Source organism: Palaemon carinicauda, chromosome 5, assembly GCF_036898095.1.
Source record: "Palaemon carinicauda isolate YSFRI2023 chromosome 5, ASM3689809v2, whole genome shotgun sequence".
In the NCBI taxonomy this organism is placed as follows: Eukaryota; Metazoa; Arthropoda; class Malacostraca; order Decapoda; family Palaemonidae; genus Palaemon; species Palaemon carinicauda.
This window is the reverse complement of record NC_090729.1, coordinates 179,945,055-179,970,185: the sequence shown is the minus strand read 5'-3', so window position 1 is coordinate 179,970,185 and position 25,131 is coordinate 179,945,055. Positions and strand designations below refer to the sequence as shown.

The 25,131-nt window shown below is 35.5% G+C and overlaps 1 protein-coding gene across 1 annotated transcript in view; it reads right to left on the bottom strand.

Moving 5' to 3' along the window:
* LOC137641654 (nucleoredoxin-like) overlaps positions 1 to 25,131 on the bottom strand; it is a 598,725-nt gene that overhangs the window by 2,693 nt on the left and 570,901 nt on the right. The window contains exons 4-9 of the mRNA XM_068374407.1: positions 11,162 to 11,416; positions 9,464 to 9,564; positions 6,068 to 6,263; positions 5,008 to 5,098; positions 4,012 to 4,130; positions 1,885 to 2,033 (exon numbers count right to left, since the gene is read on the bottom strand). Of these exons, the coding sequence (XP_068230508.1) occupies positions 1,885 to 2,033; positions 4,012 to 4,130; positions 5,008 to 5,098; positions 6,068 to 6,263; positions 9,464 to 9,564; positions 11,162 to 11,416 (911 nt within the window). The remainder of the gene's footprint in view (positions 1 to 1,884; positions 2,034 to 4,011; positions 4,131 to 5,007; positions 5,099 to 6,067; positions 6,264 to 9,463; positions 9,565 to 11,161; positions 11,417 to 25,131) is intronic.

The window sequence follows — 25,131 nt, the reverse complement described above, 5'->3', positions numbered from 1 at the left end:
TAAGTGGATTTCAAATGATTGCTTATCGCAATCACCTTAGGGACCTGGTTTCTGAAGTCAGTGTTTGTGGCTGACAGTCCTTTGAACTGTTTGAAAGTGATGAGTCCCTTGTACTATTTGCAGCTGTCTGAGTACCTAGTACTGTTTATTGCTGACCAAGTCCCTTGTACTGTATGCAGCTGTCCAAGTCCCTATTTAATGTTCACTGCTGACCAAGTCCCTTGTACTGTTTGCAGCTGACCAAGTCCCTTGTACTGTTTTCGAATGTCCGAGTCCCTTGTACTGTTTGCAGCTGACCAAGTCCCTTATACTGTTTGCAGCTGACCTAGTCCCTTGTACTGTTTGCATCTGACCAAGTCCCTTGTACTGTTTGCAGCTGACCAAGTCCCTTGTACTGTTTTCGAATGTCCGAGTCCGTAGTACTGTTTCCTGCTTACCAAGTCCCTTGTACTGTTTACAGCTGACCATGTCCCTTGTACTGTTTGCACATGTCCAAGTCCCTTGTACTGTTTACAGCTGACCAAGTCCCTTGTACTATTTGCAGCTGACCAAGTCCCTTATACTGTTTGCAGCTGACCAAGTCCCTTGCACTGTTTGCAACTGACCAAGTCCCTTGTACTGTTTTAGAATGTCCGAGTCCGTAGTACTGTTTACTGCTTACCAAGTCCCTTGTACTGTTTGCAGCTGTCCGAGTTCCTAATACTGTTTACTGTTGAACATGTCCCTCGTACTGTTTACAGCTGACCAAGTCCCTTGTACTTTTTGCAGCTGTTCGAGTCCCTTGTACTCGGGAACACAAAATCTGACGTACTTCTGGGCAGGAAGATTAAAGATTTTGTTTGTTTGACTAGCATACATGGTTTCTATGGCAAAGAACCCAACATAGTCCGAATGTAATGAAATAATACTCCAGCTTTTCTGTCCTGGCAAAGGTTACACAATATAGGAGATTATGAGGAAATGGCCAGACATTATCAGCAATACATGGAATGTTACCAGGTTATAGAAAGGCTGGTAGGAAAGAATAGAATTCCTTGACCCAGTGGGAAAATCCAAAGGACATCACCTAATCCAAGTCAGCAACATTGATCATCTAGGGAGAGATCATGGAATTACTTATCACTGGTGATTAAAGGGAACCTACTCTAAAGGGAAGATGTGCTGCATTCCAAACGAAGAGAAAAAAAATATCAATGGGAGTGGTCAACTTTATCCATTGTAGCATATAATAGAATCCAGGTTATCGGAGAAAACAAAGTTTCCAGAAGAATGTTAGCTTTCTAGATCTTCCTCTTAAGACACTTAAAAACTTATGGACTAAGTCCTCAAGCTCTCATCAGTAGGAGTGGGTTTACAGGAAGAAATACAGCTGTGAAAAAAAATCTTGGACTAAAAAACAACCAGGAAAATGCGAGAAAAGAGAAAATGAAAAGATAAGGGGTCATCACAAAGTGAAACTTTATACTGCACTGGACTGAGGGAGCCGAGAGATTTGGAGGACTCCATATCTCAAGTAAAGCAAATATTTTTTTGCTTGACAAATGCTTAGTTGACTCTTCCTCTGCAGTTATGCAATGCATTGTGCTTTATGATTAGAAAAAAATGATATTTTCCTAAAAGCCAAAGCAAACATAATTATGTGAAAGAGCTTGGACTTTCATCGATTACAAAGATTTAGTCAGTGCATAATACTGTAAAAACAATACATAGATACATTAATTCGAGAATTATCAAATTATTTAAAGAGCTTTTACACTCAAATTATGATGTTGCATTTGAATATAAGCTACAATATAAGTTTTAAAGTTTAAGATTAACTTTCTTTTAACAATGACCTCGACCATAAACTCTTGAATCAATAAATTAAAACCCAAAAATCCATACCTTGTAACAAAATTGTGGACGGTAGCTGTTGAGACTTCAACTCCTTCTTCTAGAAGATATTTTGCTCCTTCTGAGAGATCAACAATTGCAACAAGAGGCACAACGTCATCTAGACAAGCAAAGTCTCGTACACTGTCTGCAACTTCATCCTATGGAAGAGTAAGTAAAATCAATTATCAAGATAACTTTGTTATGTGCAGATTTCTGTTCTAGATTTTTAATAGACAATCAATTTCTGTGTGTGCAATATTGAGATATTGTACAAAAGCTTTGACCATCTAGACTCTAGAGTGTATATTGAAGACTTTCACAATATCTAAGGAAAAGAACAATGCTGTAACAAACATAAAGATTTTTTTTTTATCATCTTGGGCCGACGTTTCACGACACAACTCGGGCTTATTGAGGTCAGTTCATATCAAGGTTCGTATTAAACAACAATATACATAACAATAGCAAGCAATAATGCATATGGAAATTCTGTAAAGTATTCTAATCTGCTAAAATGTTTAATATTTGACCAAATTCTCCACTACATAGTAAAAAAAAAAAAAAAAAAAAAAAAAAAAAAAAAAAAAAAAAAAATGATTAGAATAAAATAAAATAAAATGCTTGGGCGCTGATCATATGTAATATGGTCATTCTCTGAGGCATTGTCCTGCTTGATAGGGCAATGTCATTGTCCCTTGCCTCTACCATTCCTGGGCGGCCTTTAAACCTTTACACCATACAGTATAAATATTTTACAACAGGTGTACTATACAATGACACAGACCTTTCCTTCCACTTTTTAGTGGGAAGTCATTTTATTATAGGTGGTAAGCTAAACTAACCAAAATGTAAAATAGTTAGCATATGCAGTCTGCTGCATTTAAATATTCACTTATTTTCAGGTCTAAAAAAATTAATTTCCTGTTTTGTTTTAAAATCTGAAAAAAAGAACGACCCTGTAACATTACTTATTTGTATAAATTGCACAATCTGGGTTTAGTGAGAAATTTAAGTCTGACCAAAACCACTCTTTTGTAGTTTTGAGATTTTTTTGATATTGTGATTGGAAAAATGGATTTGCTTTTAAAATCTGCTAGAATCCTGAATAGGATAGTATTCTAATCACAACCTGGGTTTAGTGGAAAATTTAAGTTCGACCAAAATCAGGCTTTTGTGGTTTTGAGATTTTTTGATATTGTGGGACTATTAAAATGATTTTGCTTTTAAAATCAACAGGTTATTTCTTGTGATAGCGAAGACGTCCCGATATGAAATTTAGTTTTTACTTTGCATTACAGTTATTTAAAAAAAAAAAAAAAAAACTGCAACAATCCTGAATAGGATAGCATTCTAAGGGAAGTACTTTGTCCAAAAGAAGTAAAGTTTCAAAACCTAAAATTGGTGGGAATCTCTTTAAAAATATTAAGCAATTTATCATATTGCTGGATGAGTTTAATCATAATACAAATATTACTAGCCCTTGATGACAGTAAGTATGCATTCCATTAAAGTTCCAGACTAGCAAAGCAGTTTTGGAACTCTAGTGAGTAAACCATTATTTTGGATGAATTAAGAATAAACATTTCATGAATACTGGAAAGTCATATTGCAAATTACGCACATAAGAAGCTATACTTTGTGATCTCAATCAGATATTCCTAGAGGCCTACATAACTACTGTACTGTAATGTCAAATACTAAAGGACTTGAACAGATATATAAGAAATTTTCTGTTATGTAAATCTAATGAAACTATTAGAGAGATTCCTCAAGTGCCATGTGTGGATGAGATCATGATGAAGGGTAGATGGAGATGGGTTGGGCATGCTGTTCGCACTCCCCAAGAGAGATTAGTTCACCAAATTTTTATCTGGGCTTCAAAGAGCACTAGATGAGTTAGAAGACACAGGCCTGCATGGCTGAGAACTATGAAGCCTGAAGTAGAAGATGATGAGTGGAGAAGAATAGATTTAAAAGCTCAAGCGAAATCTAGCCGAGGCCCTTTGCGTCAATAGGCGTAGGAGAGGATGATGATGAAAATATGATACAATATAAACATAAACTTTTACACTTCTTTAACTTGGTAGGACTTTCCCGCATTTCAATTTTCATTGCTTGAATCAGATAAAGTCATACCTCTCCAGCCACAAAGAACTGTAGGGTCAGTCCTCCTTCGTGAGAATGCTCCAACAAATACTCCTCAGCTACAGGCAACAGGACATCACGGCCAAACTGTAATTCAGTATTTTCTCCATCTGTAAAAGGAAGATGTAACTTACACTTCAGTCGTCTAACATTCCATGCTAATAATGACTTGTACAGAACACTATACTAAGTCCTTGAATACTGATAGTTTTAGTGCTGTCCTAATAATGAAGTCCCATCCATATCCATATACCAAGGCACTTCCCCCAATTTTGGGGGTTAGCCAACATCAACAATGAAACAAAAACAAAAAGGGGACCTCTACTCTCTAAGTTCCTCCCAGCCTGACAAGGCTGAGAGGAAATGATAATGTCTAGCATAAAGCGTAAAGTAAACTGGGGAGACTTGAAGAGACACAAGTTAATAATAATAATAATAATAATAATAATAATAATAATAATGAAGTACTGTGGCAATAAAAATGACGAAGAAATGCTGTATAACAATCTGCATGAAATGAAGACTGAACTTAGATAGTCAAGAATTTTCTGTGCCCGGAGTACTGGCATGCTCTCTTACAAGCTACAAATTCTCCCACTAGAAATACCTAGTAATCTCTGCAGTAATATTATTTGTAAATGTTTACAGAAAAAAAAATATGAGCCAGAGCTATTTCAGTTGAACTGTTTAAACAATTATACCGTTCAAATATCTTTATGCTAGTGAATATTCAATTTAACTATAAGTAAAGATGAAATTTCTAGATACAGAATAGGTAACTTACTACATATGGATAAAAAAAAAAATCCAATTAAATAGTTTTAAGAAACAATCTGCATTTAATCTGTTCAAAGCTAAAAAAAAATCATAGAGCACAAATGAAATTTTATATTACAAATGGAAAAAAAAGGTAAATTCACTTGATTGAAATGTGAAATAACCACGATCCAAAATAAAGGATCAAATGCTCTTAGAACAACGCATTACCTGTGAATAAGACTAAGCAAGGGCTTTCTTGCAGACGGCCCATGTGTCTTTCTGCTAGAATGTCCACACTCTGCGGTCGCCAGGGAAATCTCTGTTGGTATAATTCATAGATGAATTTAGATGCCAGAAATAAGACGGACTTTTCCAATATATAATTATGGGTTGATTTAGACACTAGAAATAAGACGGACTTTTCCAATATATAATTATGGATGGATTTAGATACCAGAAATAAGACGGACTTTTCCAATATATAATTATGGGTTGATTTAGACACTAGAAATAAGACGGACTTTTCCAATATATAATTATGGGTTGATTTAGACGCTAGAAATATTTCGGACTTTTCCAGTATATAATTATGGGTTGATTTAGACGCTAGAAATAAGACGGACTTTTCCAATATATAATTATGGGTTGATTTAGACGCTAGAAATAAGACGGACTTTTCCAATATATAATTATGGATTGATTTAGACGCTAGAAATAAGACGGATTTTTTCAATATATAATTATGGGTTGATTTAGACGCTAGAAATAAGACGGACTTTTTCAGTATATAATTATGGATGGATTTAGACGCCAAAAAATAAGATGGACTTTTTTCAATATATATATATATATATATATATATATATATATATATATATATATATATATATATATATATATATATATATATATATATATATATATATATATATATATTGGAAAGAATTCTTTTAAATATGCTTTTAAATCAACTGTGTTAATGCGTAAGGAAAATTGCTGTATGGTAAATTTCAAATTAGGCACAATAATGAATTTCATAGCCTTAAAAAAAGCATGTTATCTTTTCTATCAGATATCAAGTCCTATAAAAAAAGACGGTAAAATGTCCAATAATTATCATTACGATCTAATAAAGAAGTCTATTATTAAATGAAACAAACAAAACGTGAAACTATTGCACTATCCATAGAGCTAATCAACATAATCACAATCGACATCTTATTTTAAAATATTCATGGTCTAATATCTACAATCTCTGGAAAGAAACTGGAATGTCTAAAGAACTCACCTCGCCATGTGGATCTTCAGTGAGATCTGCCCTCCCCTCTGTGGTGATAACTGTATTGTCCGGTGCAAGGATGACCAGAGTAGGGATCCCTTGCACCTCCAGAGTGCTGGCCAGCTCTCTGCGAGCCGTTTCTTCCTCCCAGGCTACGCTCAGCCAAGGCATCGTGCTGTGGTAGGCGCGCCAGGAATCCTCACTCCTGTTCAAGAACAACATTTCTTTTTTTATAATTTTCATTCCTTTGGCATGAGGAATATTTACCTAATTCCTAACTATTTGATGGTCACTTTTGCCAATATTTTCCCCTAATGAGACTAACATTTCCCCGATTCCTAACTATTTGATTGTCACTTCTTTTGCCAATAATTTCTCCTAATGAGACTAATCTTTACCTGATTCCTAACTATTTGATGGTCACTTTTGCTAATATTTTCCCCTAATGAGACTAATATTTACCTGATTCCTAACTATTTGATGGTCACTTTTGCCAATATTTTCCCCTAATGAGACAGTAATATTTACCTGATTCCTAACTATTTGATGGTCACTTTTGCCAATATTTTCCCCTAATGAGACTAATATCTACCTGATTCCTAACTATTTGATGGTCACTCTTGCCAATATTTTCCCCTAATGAGACTAATATCTACCTGATTCCTAACTATTTGATGGTCACTTTTGCCAATATTTTCCCCTAATGAGACTAATATTTACATGATTCCTAACTATTTGATGATCACTTTTGCCAATATTTTGGTGTAATGAGATATTGGATATTAAATTTTCTTCTGGAAGAACCAGAAGCTCCCTCTGGCACGTACTTAAAATTTACTTTATATATTTTTTTTTCGTATTTATTACTTATGATGCTATCTGTTTATAGAAAAGTGAAGTGATGCCTGTAAACAAAATATTAGTTTCTTTCTCTCTTTTTGATTGCCTGACCATGTACAGCCTATACCATTTAGGTTGTAAATTGCCTCGCCCTGCCGTGCATGGGACATGGGTAATAGCCATTGTATTATTATTATTATTATTATTATTATTATTATTATTATTATTATTATTATTATTGTTGTTGTTGTTACTAGTCAAGCTACAACCCTAGTTGGAAAAACGGGATGCTATAAGCCAACGGGCTCCAACAGGGAAAAATAGCCCAATGAGGAGAGAAACTAAGGAAATGAATAAACTGTATGAGAAATAATGAACAATAAAAGTAAAAAATTTTATCAACAGAAACAGCATTAAAACAGATCTTTCATGTATAAACTATAAAAAAAGACTTATGACATTCTGTTCAACAACAAAAAATTGCTGCAAATTTGAACTTTTGTAGTTCTACCGATTCAACTAACCGATTAGGAAGATCATTCCACAACCTGAACATAGCTGGAATAAAACTTCTAAAATACTGTGTAGTATTAAGCCTCATGATAGAGAGGGCATGACTATTAGAATTAACTGCATATCTAGTATTACGAACAGGATGGCACTGTCCGGGAAGATCTGAATTTAAAGGATGCTAAAATTGGCAGAACCCTCTATAAAAGAAGACTGATGGACAAAAAGTGTGATTTTTTTTTCGGCCTACAAAAACGATGTGATAAAATGAAAACAGGAATAACATTTTACTTATCTGAAATTGGAAAGAGACGAAATCGACTATTTTTTTCACGAGCCGAGTAGACTAACCGAGAGTGTAAAACTACTGGGGACGTAAAGGATCTAAAAAAATCGAAAGCCGTCAAGTTAATCAATGGAGGAGAAAAAAAAAAAAAACTGGTGACAGCAACCCTTTCTCTAACATTGCAAACCCTGTCCTCATCTACTACCCCTCCTACCCCACTTGTCGTGCTCTCATTTTCAAGGTATTTACCTCAGATTGAGTAATTTTGGTTGATTTAAGGAAATTTCAAGAGTAATGAAACTTTCAAGGTAATTTTTTCATCAGGTAATCTTTTGATAATAGAGTAACATAGTGTATCTAAAATTCAACTTTCAGATTTTGCACAAAAATAGAGAGATTTTGTTAATCATGATTTCTCTCTCTCTCTCTCTCTCTCTCTCTCTCTCCTCTCTCTCTCTCTCTCTCTCTCTCTCTCTCTCTCTCTCTCTCTCTCTCTCAAATAGATGTACTGTAGACCTACTTTCGTACCTTTTACTTTAATCCGGAAAGTAGGTGCGGGGCATGAAATTGCCATATTGTAGGCCATTTTTTTTGGTATCTTTTCAACTGGATTTTCCTAGTAGTTACAGGAAATGATAATGTCTTGAAGAGACACAAGTTAATAATAATAATAATGATAATAATACAACATTATTATTATTAATAACAATAATAAAAATAACTAAAAAAGCACTCTGAGTGCAGACCTCCGCTCCGGCAGCTTATTTCTCGAAACTCGTTTGCCTTCCCCAGAATCAATTTAGACCGCAGGCGTATTTGAAGTCTGTGTGACGACCATGTGCGAATTTGGGATTCAGGTTAGGGTTAATTCGCTCGACCTTTTGCTCAGCCTTGACCCTGACCTTTGACCTAGGACTTTCAAAATTGAATAACTTCTACTTTTCAACATAACAATTAATACCTGAAAGTTTCATTACTCAATGAGAAAAACTATGGTCAGAAAATTGTTCATAAACAAACGGGGGCGAAAACATAACCTACTCCCAACTTCGTTGGCGGAGGTAATAATAATAATAATAAATAGAAAGGCACTCAGTAGAGCGAAGACCTCCGCCGCGGCAGCTTATTTCTCCACCTTGACCATTGACCTTAACATGTATTAATTGGCGTGGATTTTTATACACTCAAATGTGAACCATGTTTGAAGTCTCTGTGATAAAGATGTCCTAACCTATGGCTGATTACGTGAATTGAACATTTTGCTTGACCGTGACCTTGACCTTCCAAATTTAATCATTCAAGCTTTTTACATAACAGTTAATCCCTGCAAGTTTCATTACTCTACGGTTAAAATTGTGGCCAGGAAGCTGTTCACAAACAAACACACACACAAACAGGGGGTAAAACATAACCTCCTTCCAACTTCGTTGGCGGAGGTAATTACTACACCTAACAGTGTCTCGTGCATCTCTGTGACCTAATCTCGAACAATTCTTAATGGGATTACTATTATCAATTGTTAAAGAAATGGAATAATCTCACCTTCCTTTGGAATAGCTCTCTCTCCTCTCCCTTCTCTCACCCACTTCCCAAGTCCATCGTTCTTGTAATCCACCCACTAAATAATAATAATAATAATAATAATAATAATAATAATAATAATAATAATAATAATAATAATATATATATATATATATATATATATATATATATATATATATATATATATATATATATATTTTTTTTTTTTTTTTTTTTTGCGCGTTTACCTGTCCGAACTGACGAAGATGATTTGAAAACTGTCTTCCTTCTTCTTGATTTCTTCGTACGCAGCCACCAACTGTGGAGTGAAGGCTTTGCAAGGGGGGCACTGAAATAAACGTAAAATATAAATATGAAAAATTGTATCTTTTTATGTATGAAAAAGATATGTAATTCGTTACTTACGCCATTTAATTTTTACGTTACTAATTAGTTCAGATAATGATTTACCGATTAAATTTTCATCTAATCTAGTTACTTATTTAAAGTAAGTCTAAAGTAAAACCTCGGATTAATATAACAGCAAAATCTCCACTGATAATTTATGCAATTCTTACCAAAGCCAAAAGACAACCTGAAAATTATATTGATATTTTTTATAAGCTCAAAGAACCGCAAATAATAAAACTATCTTTAAACATGAAGTTTAAAAACACGAACAAAGATATAAATAAAGATTCAAAGTATTTTAAAATCAATAGCTTATACTATTACGATTAATTATAAAATTAATAAAATACTAAAAAGCGAATAAAATAATCAATGTGCTTTGTAAAATATGCAATAAGATTGTTTAAAAGGTTTAAAGGCCGCTCATGAATGGCAAAGGCAAGGGACAGTGACATTACCCTATCAAGCAGGACAATGCCCTAGAGACTGACCATATATACATATGATCAGCGCCCAAGCTCCCTCTAAACCCAAGTCGGACCAAGTAGGGCCAGGCAATGGCTGTTGAAGATTCAGCAGATAGACCTATAGGCTCCCTCAAATCCACCATCCTTAGCTCACAAGGATAGTGAGGTTGCAGCGACCAAAGAAACTAACAAGTTTGAGCTGGACTCGAACCCCAGTCTGGCCATCAGCAGTCAGGGACGTTACCACATCGGCCACCATAACCCACTACTATTTTTATCATGAAAAATAGTTTAAAAAAATTTCCAATGACTACAATGTCACAGTTAAATTACTAGCTTTTTTTTTTATTGAATTCTATATTTTTCTTTGACCGACTGTGATGCAGTGAAACACGGCAAATCAGATGTGACATTTTCTTTACATTTATGTAAAACAGGACACATTTTCTTTCTAAATTCTGCCATAATATCTTCATAATTGGAAGAGATTAACTATACGTATATTCCTAATGAAATTTGTTTTAATGTTAACTATCATTAAAACCAGGATGACTATAAATTTCATCAGTAGTCAATAGATAAGTACCAAGGTACTTTGCATTTTCTTTTTTCATTTTTTTAAGGAAATTTTTGCTTTAAATTATATATATAAATCCTTTAAACAAGTGTCCTTTTGTTAATTTTGACTTAACGTATTTGCAAGAAATGTAATGTACGATAAGTTTTAATTTACGTTGTTGTAAGAAATGTAACATAAGTTAATTTTGATTTTACGTTTCTGCAGGAAATGAAACATGTGCTAATTTTGAATTTACTTTGTAAGAAATTAAACGTTACGTTGAATTTGAATTCTGAATTGTGTAGAGTGCTTGGAATGCAATTAAATACCACGTTCAGAATTATAAAAAAAAACTTATAACAACATCAGAAGTAACGGAAACAACAATTAAACCACTGTTCTCGAAGACTCAAATACTCACTCAATGGGCTAAGAAGTATAAATGAATATCACGTTCAAAAAAAAAAAAAAAAATAAATAAATAAATAAATAAATAAATAAAACCTTACCCAATGTGCTGAGAAGTATAAAGCTTTGTATGAGTCCTTGATGGAATCGTAAGCGACGGTCTGGCCGTCTGGATCGACGAGCATGGTGGCTGACAGCACCTCCCCTAAAGGTCGGGGGCGCCACGGAAACGTCAGCGCCTCGGGGTCGCGGGTCACCATCTCCCGCCCGTTCTTGGTTATCACTCGGCCGCTTCTGGAGTTGATCAGGACCAGCGAGGGGATGCCAGTGACACGGTACTGGCGCGAGAGGCGAATCTGGAAAGGAGAAGAAGAGGAGGGAGTTAGAAGTGAATGAATGAATGACCCGAGATAAAAAAAAGGGGGTGAACTGATAGTGGGTAGGAGATGAAGAGGGAGTTAGAAATGAATGAATGAATGACCCGAGATAAAAAATGGGGTGCACTGATAGTGGGTAGGAGAAGAAGAGGGTGTTAGAAATGAATGAATGAATGACCCGAGATAAAAAATGGGGTGAACTGATAGTGGGTAGGAGATGAAGAGGGTGTTAGAAATGAATAAGTGAATTAACTGATATAAAAATGGGGTGCACTGATAGAGAAATGAACGAATGAATGAATGACCGGAGATAAAAATCGGGTGCACTGATAGTGGGTAGGAGAAGAGGGTGTTAGAAATAAATGAATGAATGACCGGAGATAAAAATGGGGTGAATTGATAGTGGGTAGGAGAAGATGAGGGTATTAGAAATGAGTGAATGAACTGAGATAAAACTGGGGTGCACTGATAGTTGGTAGGAGAAGAGGAGGGTGTTAGAAATGAATGAATGAATGACCAGAGATAAGAATGGGGTGCACTGATAGTGGGTAGGAGAAGAGGGTGTTAGAAATGAATGAATGAATGACCGGAGATAAAAATGGGGTGCACTGATAGTGGGTAGGAGACGAGGGTGTTAGAAATGAATGAATGAATGACCGGAGATAAAACTGGGGTGCGCTGATAGTTGGTAGGAGAAGAGGAGGGTGTTAGAAATGAATGAATGAATGACCAGAGATAAGAATGGGGTGCACTGATAGTGGGTAGGAGAAGAGGGTGTTAGAAATGAATGAATGAATGACCGGAGATAAAAATGGGGTGCACTGATAGTGGGTAGGAGACGAGGGTGTTAGAAATGAATGAATGAATGACCGGAGATAAAACTGGGGTGCGCTGATAGTTGGTAGGAGAAGAGGAGGGTGTTAGAAATGAATGAATGAATGACCAGAGATAAGAATGGGGTGCACTGATAGTGGGTAGGAGAAGAGGGTGTTAGAAATGAATGAATGAATGACCGGAGATAAAAATGGGGTGCACTGATAGTGGGTAGGAGACGAGGGTGTTAGAAATGAATGAATGAATGACCGGAGATAAAAATGGGGTGCACTGATAGTGGGTAGGAGAAGAGGGTGTTAGAAATGAATGAATGAATGACCAGAGATAAGAATGGGGTGCACTGATAGTGGGTAGGAGAAGAGGGTGTTAGAAATGAATGAATGAATGACCGGAGATAAAAATGGGGTGCACTGATAGTGGGTAGGAGACGAGGGTGTTAGAAATGAATGAATGAATGACCGGAGATAAAAATGGGGTGCACTGATAGTGGGTAGGAGAAGAGGGTGTTAGAAATGAATGAATGAATGACCAGAGATAAGAATGGGGTGCACTGATAGTGGGTAGGAGAAGAGGGTGTTAGAAATGAATGAATGAATGACCGGAGATAAAAATGGGGTGCACTGATAGTGGGTAGGAGACGAGGGTGTTAGAAATGAATGAATGAATGACCGGAGATAAAACTGGGGTGCGCTGATAGTTGGTAGGAGAAGAGGAGGGTGTTAGAAATGAATGAATGAATGACCGGAGATAAAACTGGGGTGCGCTGATAGTTGGTAGGAGAAGAGGAGGGTGTTAGAAATGAATGAATGAATGACCGGAGATAAAACTGGGGTGCGCTGATAGTTGGTAGGAGAAGAGGAGGGTGTTAGAAATGAATGAATGAATGACCAGAGATAAGAATGGGGTGCACTGATAGTGGGTAGGAGAAGAGGGTGTTAGAAATGAATGAATGAATGACCGGAGATAAAAATGGGGTGCACTGATAGTGGGTAGGAGACGAGGGTGTTAGAAATGAATGAATGAATGACCGGAGATAAAAATGGGGTGCACTGATAGTGGGTAGGAGAAGAGGGTGTTAGAAATGAATGACTGATTGACCCGAGATAAAAATGGAAATACGAATAGTATAATCGAGATGAAGACGATAAGGCTTGGGAATACTTAAAAATAAAGTTTAAGTATAGGAATAAAAAAAAAGCATAATCAAAAGAAAACATGAAAACAATATTACAGCAAAATGGCTGTCATAAGATAGAAAAGTTAATCAAACGAAAACAACAAGTGGACATAATAACAAAAGCACAATCACCACCACCACCACCACCACCAACAACAACAACAACAACCACAACAACAACAATAATAATAATAATAATAATAATAATAATAATAATAATAATAATAATAATAACATGCCACATACATTTGAAAATATCTAGGGACATAAACCACTACCAAACCAAAAATAAAAATCGTCCCGAAGAAGGAAAAGTAAAAAAATAAGCTTTAATCCCAACCAATGCAAACAGCACAGGAATCAGCATTAGGGAACAAAAGGGAAAAAATGAAAAAAGGAAAAGAGGAAAAAAGTAAAAAAAATCCGCTTTTAACCAAACCAATGCAAACAAGACGTGAATCAGGATCAAGGAAAAAATGAAAAAAATGAAAAAGGAAAAAAGGAAAAGAGGAAAAAAGTAAAAAAATCCGCTTTTTAACCAAACCAATGCAAACAAGACATGAATCAGGATCAAGGAAAAATAAAAAAAGGAAAAAAAAAGGAAAAAAGGAAAAAAGTAAAACCTTAACTTCCCTCAAGCCGGAATAAATGCTAAATGGTAGGGAATAAAAACATCTCAACCGAGCTAAGAAGTTTACACACTATTAAGGAGAGTTAGAGAGCATTCCTTCCGAGACTTTGTTATTGCGTGGTCAGGAGAGAGAGAGAGAGAGAGAGAGAGAGAGAGAGAGAGAGAGAGAGAGAGAGAGAGAGAGAGAGAATCATAAGTTTTTTGTGCACGTTTCATTTTGAAAATAAGTTCAAAGATTAAGAACAACATAGGCTTGGACGGTGGAGTAGGGTGTTATTTACACACTCTCTCTCTCTCTCTCTCTCTCTCTCTCTCCTCTCTCTCTCTCTCTCTCTCTCTCTCTCTCTCTCTCTCTCTCTCTCTCTCCTCTCTCTCTCTCTCTCTCTATATATATATATATATATATACATATATATACATATATATATAAATATATATTATATATACATATATATACATACACACACATCTATATATATATATATATATATATATATATATATATATATATATATATATATATATATATATATATATATATATATCTCCTTTCTGTGCGGGGATATCTCAACGTTGTGAAAGTTTTTGTATATCATCAGGATCAGCAAAGCTGTATTCGTCAGGGCCACCCATGCTTTGCTGACTTGTTGTGAGCGATCAGAGAAATTTCCCACCATCACCAATCCGCACTGGCCAGCGTGGTGACGAACACTGGCCAAACCCCAGGCATGAATTGACATGTCTGAGGCTTTTGTCATGCAGAGGACTAGAAACGGCTGCATTTGTTATTATTATTATTACTATTATTATTATTATCATTATTAATATTATTATTATTACTAGCTAAGCAACAACCCTAGTTGGAAAAGCAGGATGCTATAAACTCAAGGGCTCCAACAGGGAAAAATAGCCTAGTGAGGAAAGGAAATAAGGAAATAAAAAAAACATATAAGTAATGAACAATTCAAATAAAATCTTATAAAAACATTAACAACATTAAAACATATATATATATATATATATATATATATATATATATATATGTATACAAGTATATATATATATATATATATATATATATATAAATATATATATATATATAAATATATATATATATATATATATATATATATATATATATATATATATATATATATATATATTTATACACACACACACACGCAATTCTTACCTAACACAGATAAATTACATAATCCCCAAAATCACCACAATTCCACAATACTTCCTCCTTGATAGAAAAAAAAAAAAAAAAAAAAAAAAAAAAAAAAAAAAAAAAAAAAAAAAAAAAAAAAAACATGGTTAATTCCATCTCTGTTCTGGCCTCTTCTTTTTAGCCATTCTTTCTGCGCAAAGGAAACACAAAATTGCAACCAAAATTGCGAAATCTTCTCGCCACCGGGTAACAGTTGTCGGCTGCCTTTTTATGGATGCTAAGAACCCCACAGGCCAGATGGCTCGTAATACGAAAGTAAAGTTCAGCGGTTTATGGTGTTAATTTAAGTTTCCCCGGAGAGGTTCCTTCTAACTTGAAGTCCTCTTCGCGAGCGCTGTACAACAGCTGAGCAAATTAAAAGCTTAGGTGTTGCTTTTCTAGTCCGGAAAAAGACATAATTATTTGTCTAAAACTTTTTATAATTATGAAAATTGGTCACCTTTTTTTCCTAATTTAGGGTTGTGGTAGAATATTGCAACCGTCCCTGTCTAGCGATCTGCTAGACTAGGATTCGAGACCCACTCAAGCTCGATAGCTTCTTGTAGTGTCTGGAACCTCACCATTCTTGTGAGCTATGGGTGAACCCATAGGTCTACCTGCTGAGTCATCAGCAGCCATTGCCTGGATCTCCCTAATCCTATAGCTTGGGTGGACAGGGGGGTTTGGGCGCTGATCATATGTACAGGTATATGTAGTCAGTCTCTAAGGCATTGTCCTGTCTTTAGGGTTTTATCCCTGTACCTTGCCTCTGCCATTCATGATTGACCTTTAAACTTGAATTGAATTTGATTTCGGTTCTAACGCGATTTAAGAATTTTCTTTATTATATTTAAGAGCATCATCATACTCTTTGGTAACCACTTCTTTACCTTTGGTGTCAAGCTTTAAAAATTCTCCTTCTGCAACAGATTTTCCTTGATACATCATAAGTTTCCACGAGAGAGAGAGAGAGAGAGAGAGAGAGAGAGAGAGAGAGAGAGAGAGAGAGAGAGAGAGAGAGAGAGAGAGAAGGATAATTTCCTTATTAAATTATCGCCTAGTTTCCATTGAGGATATTTAAAAGTAGAGGGGTTTACACTACCAGAATAATAAATAACTGACTATACTACTTTAGATTAAATAAACCTGCACAGAAAAGGGAGCCGTTGCAAAGGCTATGCCTCACCTTGAACCTACCTACCTACCTAGCTGCAGACGCAAGTATCTTCCGTGAATCAGTTCTTACGACAAACTTCAAGTTTTACTTAAACAGGTAACTGTGTCATATGATATTCACTAAGTCAGATGTCATACGACGTTCTTAACAATTAAGTTAGATAATTTACATAGCTAACTTAAGGTGTGCAATGCCAGGATCAAGGAGGAGGAAGGATTGCATAGCTAGCACATTACATTATTAAACCTAAAATGTAATAGAACCTTACAGAGAGAGGTTTATTCGAAGAAGCAACAAAGATGGCCAAAATGGTTGGTTAGGGATAGTTACTAACACAATATATATGTATATATATATATATATATATATATATATATATATATATATTTATATATATATATATGTATTAATATAAACATAAATAAATATATATATATATATATATATATATATATATATATATATATATATATATATATATATATATAATTATATATAAATATATATATACATATAAATAAATATATACATATACACATATATACATAAATGTATATACATATAAATAAATATATACATACATATATATACATTATATATATAAATATATACATTATATATAAATATAAATATAAATACATATATATATATATATATATATATATATATACATCTATAAAATCTGAAAACCATCATGCACTCGACGTCCCACTATCCTTTAAAACAATAAATCTTTCCTTTCCGGCATCCGAGGGTTTCGAGTTATTCATGGAAGCTGCATTATTAACTCACAGTTCAGGTAGTTCGAATGAAGTCGCCCGACCCGAAACAAGCATTAATGATTTTCGTAATTGTATACAATCTGTCCTTCTGAAATGCAAGGTGCAGATGGATGCTAGACGGTAGAGAAGCTAAATGTGAATGACTCGAATAAATATGAGAGTGTGAGCTTGCGTATAAATAAATAAATAAACACACACACACATATATATGTATATATACATATATATACATATAATATTTATATATACATATATATGCATATATATACATATATATATATATATATATATATATATATATATATATATATACATATATATATATATATATATATATATATATATATATATATATATATATATATGAGAGAGAGAGAGAGAGAGAGAGAGAGAGAGAGAGAGAGAGAGGATACTTTAACGTGGTGAAAAAGCTTGTGTATCGCCATGATCAGCAAACCTGTACTAGTAAGTGCCACCCATATTAAGTTGGCTTGCTGTGAGCTATCAGACTATAGTCTCCCACCAGCACCAATCCGAAGTGGCGAGCGTGGTGGTGAAAATGGCCAACCTCAGACATGACTAAGGACATGGCTGAAGCATTTGTCCTGCAGTGGACTAGAAACGGTTGTTGTTATTGTTGATGTTGTTCTCGTTGTTGTTGTTGTTGTTGTTGTTGTGTGTGTAAAATGAAGCTATAAAATGCTACAAACAATGTAGACCAGGTGTTAAAAAGGGAAAGCGTACCAAGATGAATGTTCTAGATAATGGTGATGAGGATGAAGCCAGCTTGATAAAGTGTCCCAAGGACTATAATAAGACAGCTTCTACATAAGAATCGAATGCTTACAGATAAAACATCAATCATTAAATGCTTTATATAGATAAAGAGGTTACAATACAAGACGAAATTGTATGGTAAAACCATACGATAGATACCGTAATACATAGGTTTAAATCTGGCAAGAATTTGGGTAAGATGAGTGTTCTGGAGAGCTTATATGTGTAAAATAGACCAAAGCCTATGGTAGAGCAAAAAGCTAACTAGGGCGCAACCTTAGAAGCAAGAATGTTGAGACTCAAAATCAATTACCTATATGCAAGAGATAATGGAGAAAGAAATGTGTTCTATTAAGTATTTAGTCAACAAGGAAAAAATACTGACGACTACCATCAGTACAATAGGCCTACAGTAGACCCACTTAGCTGGACAATACATTCTTGGCAGAAATCTGACTAAGTGATGATATTAACATAATAATATAACGAGAATAATCTGCCTTAAATCTAAATATTCAAAGAAGGGTGAATACTGGCAAGTGAGATCATGATGCATTTATGACATTTTAGGAATCTAGGTCCTTCTAGGATAATGAAAGGACATGACAACCAAATTTCTGCGTCTATTGATAAAGTGCACAAGGCACCAATAGACTTACTGTACATCTACTGGCTTAAGATATAACTATCATCTTCATAAAAAGTGAAATTTAAAGTAAAAATAACACCATATTATTATTATTATTATTATTATTATTATTATTATTAGCTATGCTACAACCCTCGTTGGAAAAGTAGGATGATAGAAGCCCAAGGGTTCCAACAAGAAAAAATAGCCCAGCGAGGAAAGGAAATAAGGAAATAAATAGACGATATGAGAAAAAATAACAATAGAATATTTTAAAAAGAATAACAACATCAAAACAGATATGATATAATATAAACTATAAAATGACTTTTTAACGTTAGCCTGATCAACATAAAAACATTTGCTGCAAGTTTGAACTTTTGAAGCTCTACCGAATCAACTACCCGATTAGGAAGATCATTCCACAACTTGGTCATATAACTATAAGTTGATCATAATACAGCCACATGTTTAATATAGAAGGAAAAAATATAGACCTTCCATGACGCTCAAGCTTTATTATCCGATTGTTTTTCAGATGGAGCAACTTCGGAAAAAGGCTGAAAGAGCTCTCCCTGGAGGGAGCGAAAGCACACCAACCGAGAAATCTCGGGCAAAACAACAGGGGCGCTCCAACTGAAAGCAGGAACAGCAAAAGATTACTGACAGAAATCACGGACGCGGAAAAAGTAAACACCGAGAAGATAGTAAAGAGGCGAGTTCCTTGAAGGCCTCCCTTTTTCTTTCTCTTCGACTTTCCTCTCCCTCTCCTTTTCCTCTCCCCCCCTCTCTCTCCCTCTTTCCTCGTCTTCAAGTAAAGCATCGTTAAATGTTGCCTATATCGTTTTGACTAGCAAAGAGTACGCCTATCTGACTCAAAGTGGATGCAAAATATTGTTCGCAACTAGGCCTATACTGAAAATAAAAAAAGAAAATACTATAATCAATACGATATGTTGTACTTGTATTCTTACCAATGCAGCTAAAAATCAGTATTATGGTCAATATAGAATGTTCATGTATTGAAAACAATATAAAAAACGGTTTTACTGAATAGTCAATTAAGTACATTAAAATTTGAAAATGAAAAAAAAATCTTTATTTCAGAGCAATGACACGTATCGGTCATTCATTTATTCCTCCAAAATCTATTACACAAAGAAGAAATGTTATTCACAAAATTAAGTATGAGACAAATCTCTTTTTATTATTATTATTATTATTACTTGCTAAGCTACAACCCTAGTTGGAAACGCAATATGCTATAAGCCCAAGGGCTCCAACAGGGAAAAATAGCCCAGTGAGGAAAAGAAATAAGGAAATAAATAAACGATATGAAAAATAATGAACAATTAAAATAAAATATTTAAAAAACAGTTACATCAAAACAGATATTTCATATATAAACTATAGAAAGACTTTTGTCACATTATGTATGAAAGATCTATTTTAATGTTACTGTTCTTAAAATATTTTATTTCACTTGTTCATTACTTCTCTTGTAGCTTATTCATTTCCTCACTGTTGAAGCTCTTGGGGTTATAGCATCCTGATTTCCAACTAGGATTGTAGCTTAGCTAATAATAATAATAATAATAATAATAATAATAATAATCAGGAGTAAGCAACCGCCCCCCCCAAAAAAAAAAAAAACGCCTTCTTTTCGGCAGCGATCAAAGAGATACGGACGTATACATAAGACTATGATATGGTCGACTTTATCTTTGCCTTGTCACCCTTCAAGCTACACGAACCCCAGTGATCTCGATACATGAAAGGGAAAAACGAAGGGTCTTATAACACTCCAACGTCGTCGTCTTTTTTTTTTCTTTTTTTTTGAGATGAAAAGGAGTTTAGCAGACGAGAGGCTTGAGTTACAGGAATGGTTTTTGTATTAACGATAGTCTATATAACGAATCTACTCTCTCTCTCTCTCTCTCTCTCTCTCTCTCTCTCTCTCTCTCTCTCTCTCTCTCTCTCTCTCTCTCTCTCTCGTAAAGATTTATAGAGTAAAAAAGACGAATCCCATTCGGTAGTGACGACGTAGGCCTACTTTAGCAAAACTCAAGTTGAAGCTTTATAGAGCCAAAAATCACAAATCCAATTCCGTAGTAATGACTTAGGCCTACAAATCAATGACTTGCTTTACACGACAAGAATTACGGTTTACACTTTTTGAAAAGCTACCAAGTTCAATGACCTCCTTTGATTCAATGTTCTTCTTCACAGGTATGACAACTCACGTATTCGAGGAACACGGAGATTCATTTGAATTTCAAATAGTGAACATCGAATGGTATAAAAAACACGCTGGGGCTAGAGAGTTTATATTTATAAACACCTTTTCATCTACAGCAATTGCTACTATACACGTATCTTTATTCATATATGCGTAGCATACGAATAGGCACCAACTCGGCTATACCCCCGTGATCTTGCATACATTATGGGCGTCAGGCAACGAGAGTAATAACGCCAGGATTTCCAATTTCCGCCTCTAGAGCCCTGTGATATAAGGATCCATATCCCTCGAGTCCTTCGGCCATAAAGTCGCCTTTATTTAGTGCCCAATTACTTTGTAATGTCTCATATTAGAGAGACTCAAGACCCTTCATATCCATCTGCATATTGAATAAGCTCTAACGATTATGAATTTCAGACCGTTAAACTCCAAATGGTTCGGGCCTTGCCTTTAACTGCAACATGACACAGATGAAATTATTTATCAAATACATTAACCCTTTTCATTGCTAGAGCGTTACATTGCTTTATAGTGAATGGGACTAATCGCCTCATTAATATGGAAGTTAGTACCGTACTACAGATTTACAACTGTACACAGGTGCTCGTATTGAGTTTAGGACTCTAGACCGACCATGGACGTAAAACGGGGTTTACATGTTCGAACCAGGTTCGATAAGCAAGTGTTTGAAGTGATGTTCGAACGTGTGAACGGAATATTTGGTTGTCGAACACGTTTCTCGAACGGTTAGAAAAAAGTCTGTTGTCGCCTAACTTTTGTGGGCGGGGCTTCATTGTCCGCAAAGTTGATGCATTTGTGACCGACTCCACCTCTTCGAACCGTTTGACAAGCAGGTTCAACTAGCAGGTTCGACGAACCGTTCGACAATGTAAACCCCGCTTAAAATTTTGCAACGTCTAAAGAATAAATAACTTTTGAATGATATAAGTTGTGCTTCCAGCCCATTTCAAATTTCACATGAGCAGACAAAGAAGACATGAGCCCTAAAATCAGTTATTTTCTGCCATTACTTTGTTGAATAAATACCTTGTATGCTGTTATATTCTATGCAGTGTAAGCTAATCTTTAATTTCATTGCAACTTTTCTGTTACTAAAGCAAACATTGTATGCATCTATTTGCATCGGCTATGGTGAGCTCTTTGGAATATATCGTTGTGTGTTTGCACACAGTAGCCCGCGTGTGCAACAGATTACGAGCACGATTAAATTCTGCCTACTGCTTGTAATTTGCATGATGCTATTATTATTATTATTATTATTATTATTATTATTAGCTAAGCTACAACCCTAGTTGGAAAAGTAAGATCCTATAAGCCCAGGGGCTCCAACAGGGAAAAATAGCCCAGTAAGGAAAGGAAATGAATAAACATGAGAAATAATGAACAATTAAATAAAATATTTGAAAAACAGTAACAACACAAAAACAGATATTTAATATAAACTATAAAAAGATTTATGTCAGCCTGTTCAACATAAAAACATTAGCTGCAAGTTTGAACTTTTAAAGTTCTACCGATTCAACTACTCGATTAGGAAGAACATTCCACAACTTGATCACAGCTGGAATAAAACTTCTAGAATACTGTGTAATATTGAGTCACATGATGGAGAAGGCCTGACTATGCGTATAAAAGTGGCATCCTTTGTGAGTGTTGTAGTTCGTATTGTGTGAATAATAGCTCATGTCAACATTGTTGTTCGCTCACAATAGAATTTTAACCTTTTCATGAAACCCAGGTTTTATCTCTTTTTTTAAAGCTGTTTATATCTGTAATCTATTTTCATTACTCAGTTCTACTGTTGTATAATCAATTTTATTTATATTTATAGTACATTTTAGTCTAGTTTTCTTTTATCATTTAATTTTGTTATTGAATATTATTTTATTCCTTCTCGATTTTTTGGGGGCCAGCGGTCAAATAGTTCGTCGAACTGGGTTGTCGAACCTGTTTCTCAAACGGTTCGAAGAGGTGAAGTCACCCACAAATGCATAAGGTTTGTGGACAATGAAGCCCCGCCCACAAAAGTCAAGAAAGAACAGCCTTCATTCTTGCCTTTCGACGAACGTGTTCGACAACCAAATACCCCGTTCACACGTTCAAAAACACTTCAAACACTTCAACCTTTTAGTATAATAACTAAAGGTTTCTCACGTCACCCATTAACCCACACTTAGTTTACTTTAGTTCGTAGTCTGCTTATCTGGTCCCACTTCAAACGAAAAACTTTGGCTCTCACAAATAGGGCATAAAACCAGGAAAATGCCCGTGATGTCACATAAATGACTGGATCTCCACTACATTCCTGAGGTTCAAGTCCGGCTCAAACTCGTTAGTTGCTTTTGTCTCTGCAACCTCACCATCACTATAAGCTAAGGTTGAGTGGTTTGGGAGAGTCTATAGGTCTATCTGCTGAGTCATCAGCAGCCAATACCTTGCCCTCCTTGGTCCTAGCTTGGGTGGAGAGGGCGCTGATCATATATAATACGGTCAGTCTCTAGGGCATTGTCCTGCTAGATAAGGCAATGTCACTGTCCTTTGCCTTTGCCATTCATGAGCGGCCTTTAAAACCTTTAAAAGAAGACATTGTAGGAGAAAAAGTACACAAATGTTTGTACTTTTGAATAAATGATTAAATTGTTCTAAAACAGCTGTAGTAGGCCTATGCAGCCTAATCTACCTCCGCCCAAAACTTGAGATTTACAGAAGCACCACGAGAAAATACCCAATTTTTCGAGTGGAAAAAAAAACTTAAAGTTATATTTCACCCTGTTCTATACTTGAAATCTCACACTATTCGTGATATTTTTTTTTGGCTGTATGTTTCACATTTGTCAACAACTAGAGGAAAAAAATAGTCCTAAATGTGTTCTTTCCACTGTCTTTGAGAGATTAGGAGCTGCCTTCCTCTCTTAACCTCCTTACCACACAAACTTCTTTTGTAGGTGGCTAAGGGTTATCAACTGTACCAGTTGTACACCTTGCACGAGAGAGAGAGAGAGAGAGAGAGAGAGAGAGAGAGAGAGAGAGAGAGAGAGAGAGAGAGAGAGAGAGAGCGAAATCAATATCGATATCAATTTTGAGAGGGTAATACGATAGCCTTCGGGGGGAGAAGATATGAAATTCCCATAAACGGACCGACATAACGAGAACGCGAAATCAAAACGAAAATTGATATTTGAAGTAGACCCAATATCGACTTTCTCTCTCTCTCTCTCTCTCTCTCTCTCTCTCTCTCTCTCTCTCTCTCTCTCTCTCTCTCTCTCTCTCCAGTGAATTCAGGTCTTTCACCTACCTACATGTACTTCCTCATTTCCCAAAAGTCATCAACAGTTATGGAGTTATTTCCATCCTAAGTTTCACAAATTACCTTCATTTAACTCCTCCGTTTACTCCTCCTCTCATCCTTCTCCACCTTCTCTTCCTCTCCCTCTTGCTTACTTCTTCCTTTTCTTCTCTAAGAATTCTTTAGTCTTGTAATTATCTGTTTTCTCTGTTATTTCTTTAGTTCTTCTTTCTGTTCTTTTCTTCTTATAGAGGATAATCTCTCCATTCATTAATTATGACAGTGATTGTCTAATCCTTGCAGTTTCGTGATCTCTCTCTCTCTCTCTCTCTCTCTCTCTCTCTCTCTCTCTCTCTCTCTCTCTCTCCTGTTGACATCTGCTCGTTCGAAGATGTGGAGTTAGCCACAAATGCATAAGGTTTATGGACAATGAAGCCCCACACACAAAAGTTAGGCGAGAACAGACTTTCTTCCAACCGTTCGACGAACATGTTCGACAACCAAATACCCCGTTCACACGTTCGAACACCACTTCAAACAATTGTCTGTCGAACCACGTTCGACGAACCGTTCGACCGAGTAACCTCGCATTAGTAAAATTGATGTCATCCTTGACCAAAAACCATCTGGATTCTGTTGGTAACGTCCTTGCCTGATGATCCCCGGACAGGGGTTCGAGTCCCGCTCAAACTCCATAGTTCCTTTGGTCGCTACAACCTCACCATCCTTGTGAGCTAATAAAGGGGGTTTGGGGGAGCCTGTAGGTCTACCTGCTGAGTCATTAGCAGCCACTGCCTTGTCCTCCATGGTCCAAACTTAGGTATAAAGGGGGCTTGGGCGCTGATCATAATATGACCATATACTGTATACATATTATGTATACAGTATATGGTCATTCTCTAGGGCATTGTCAACGACACTGTACC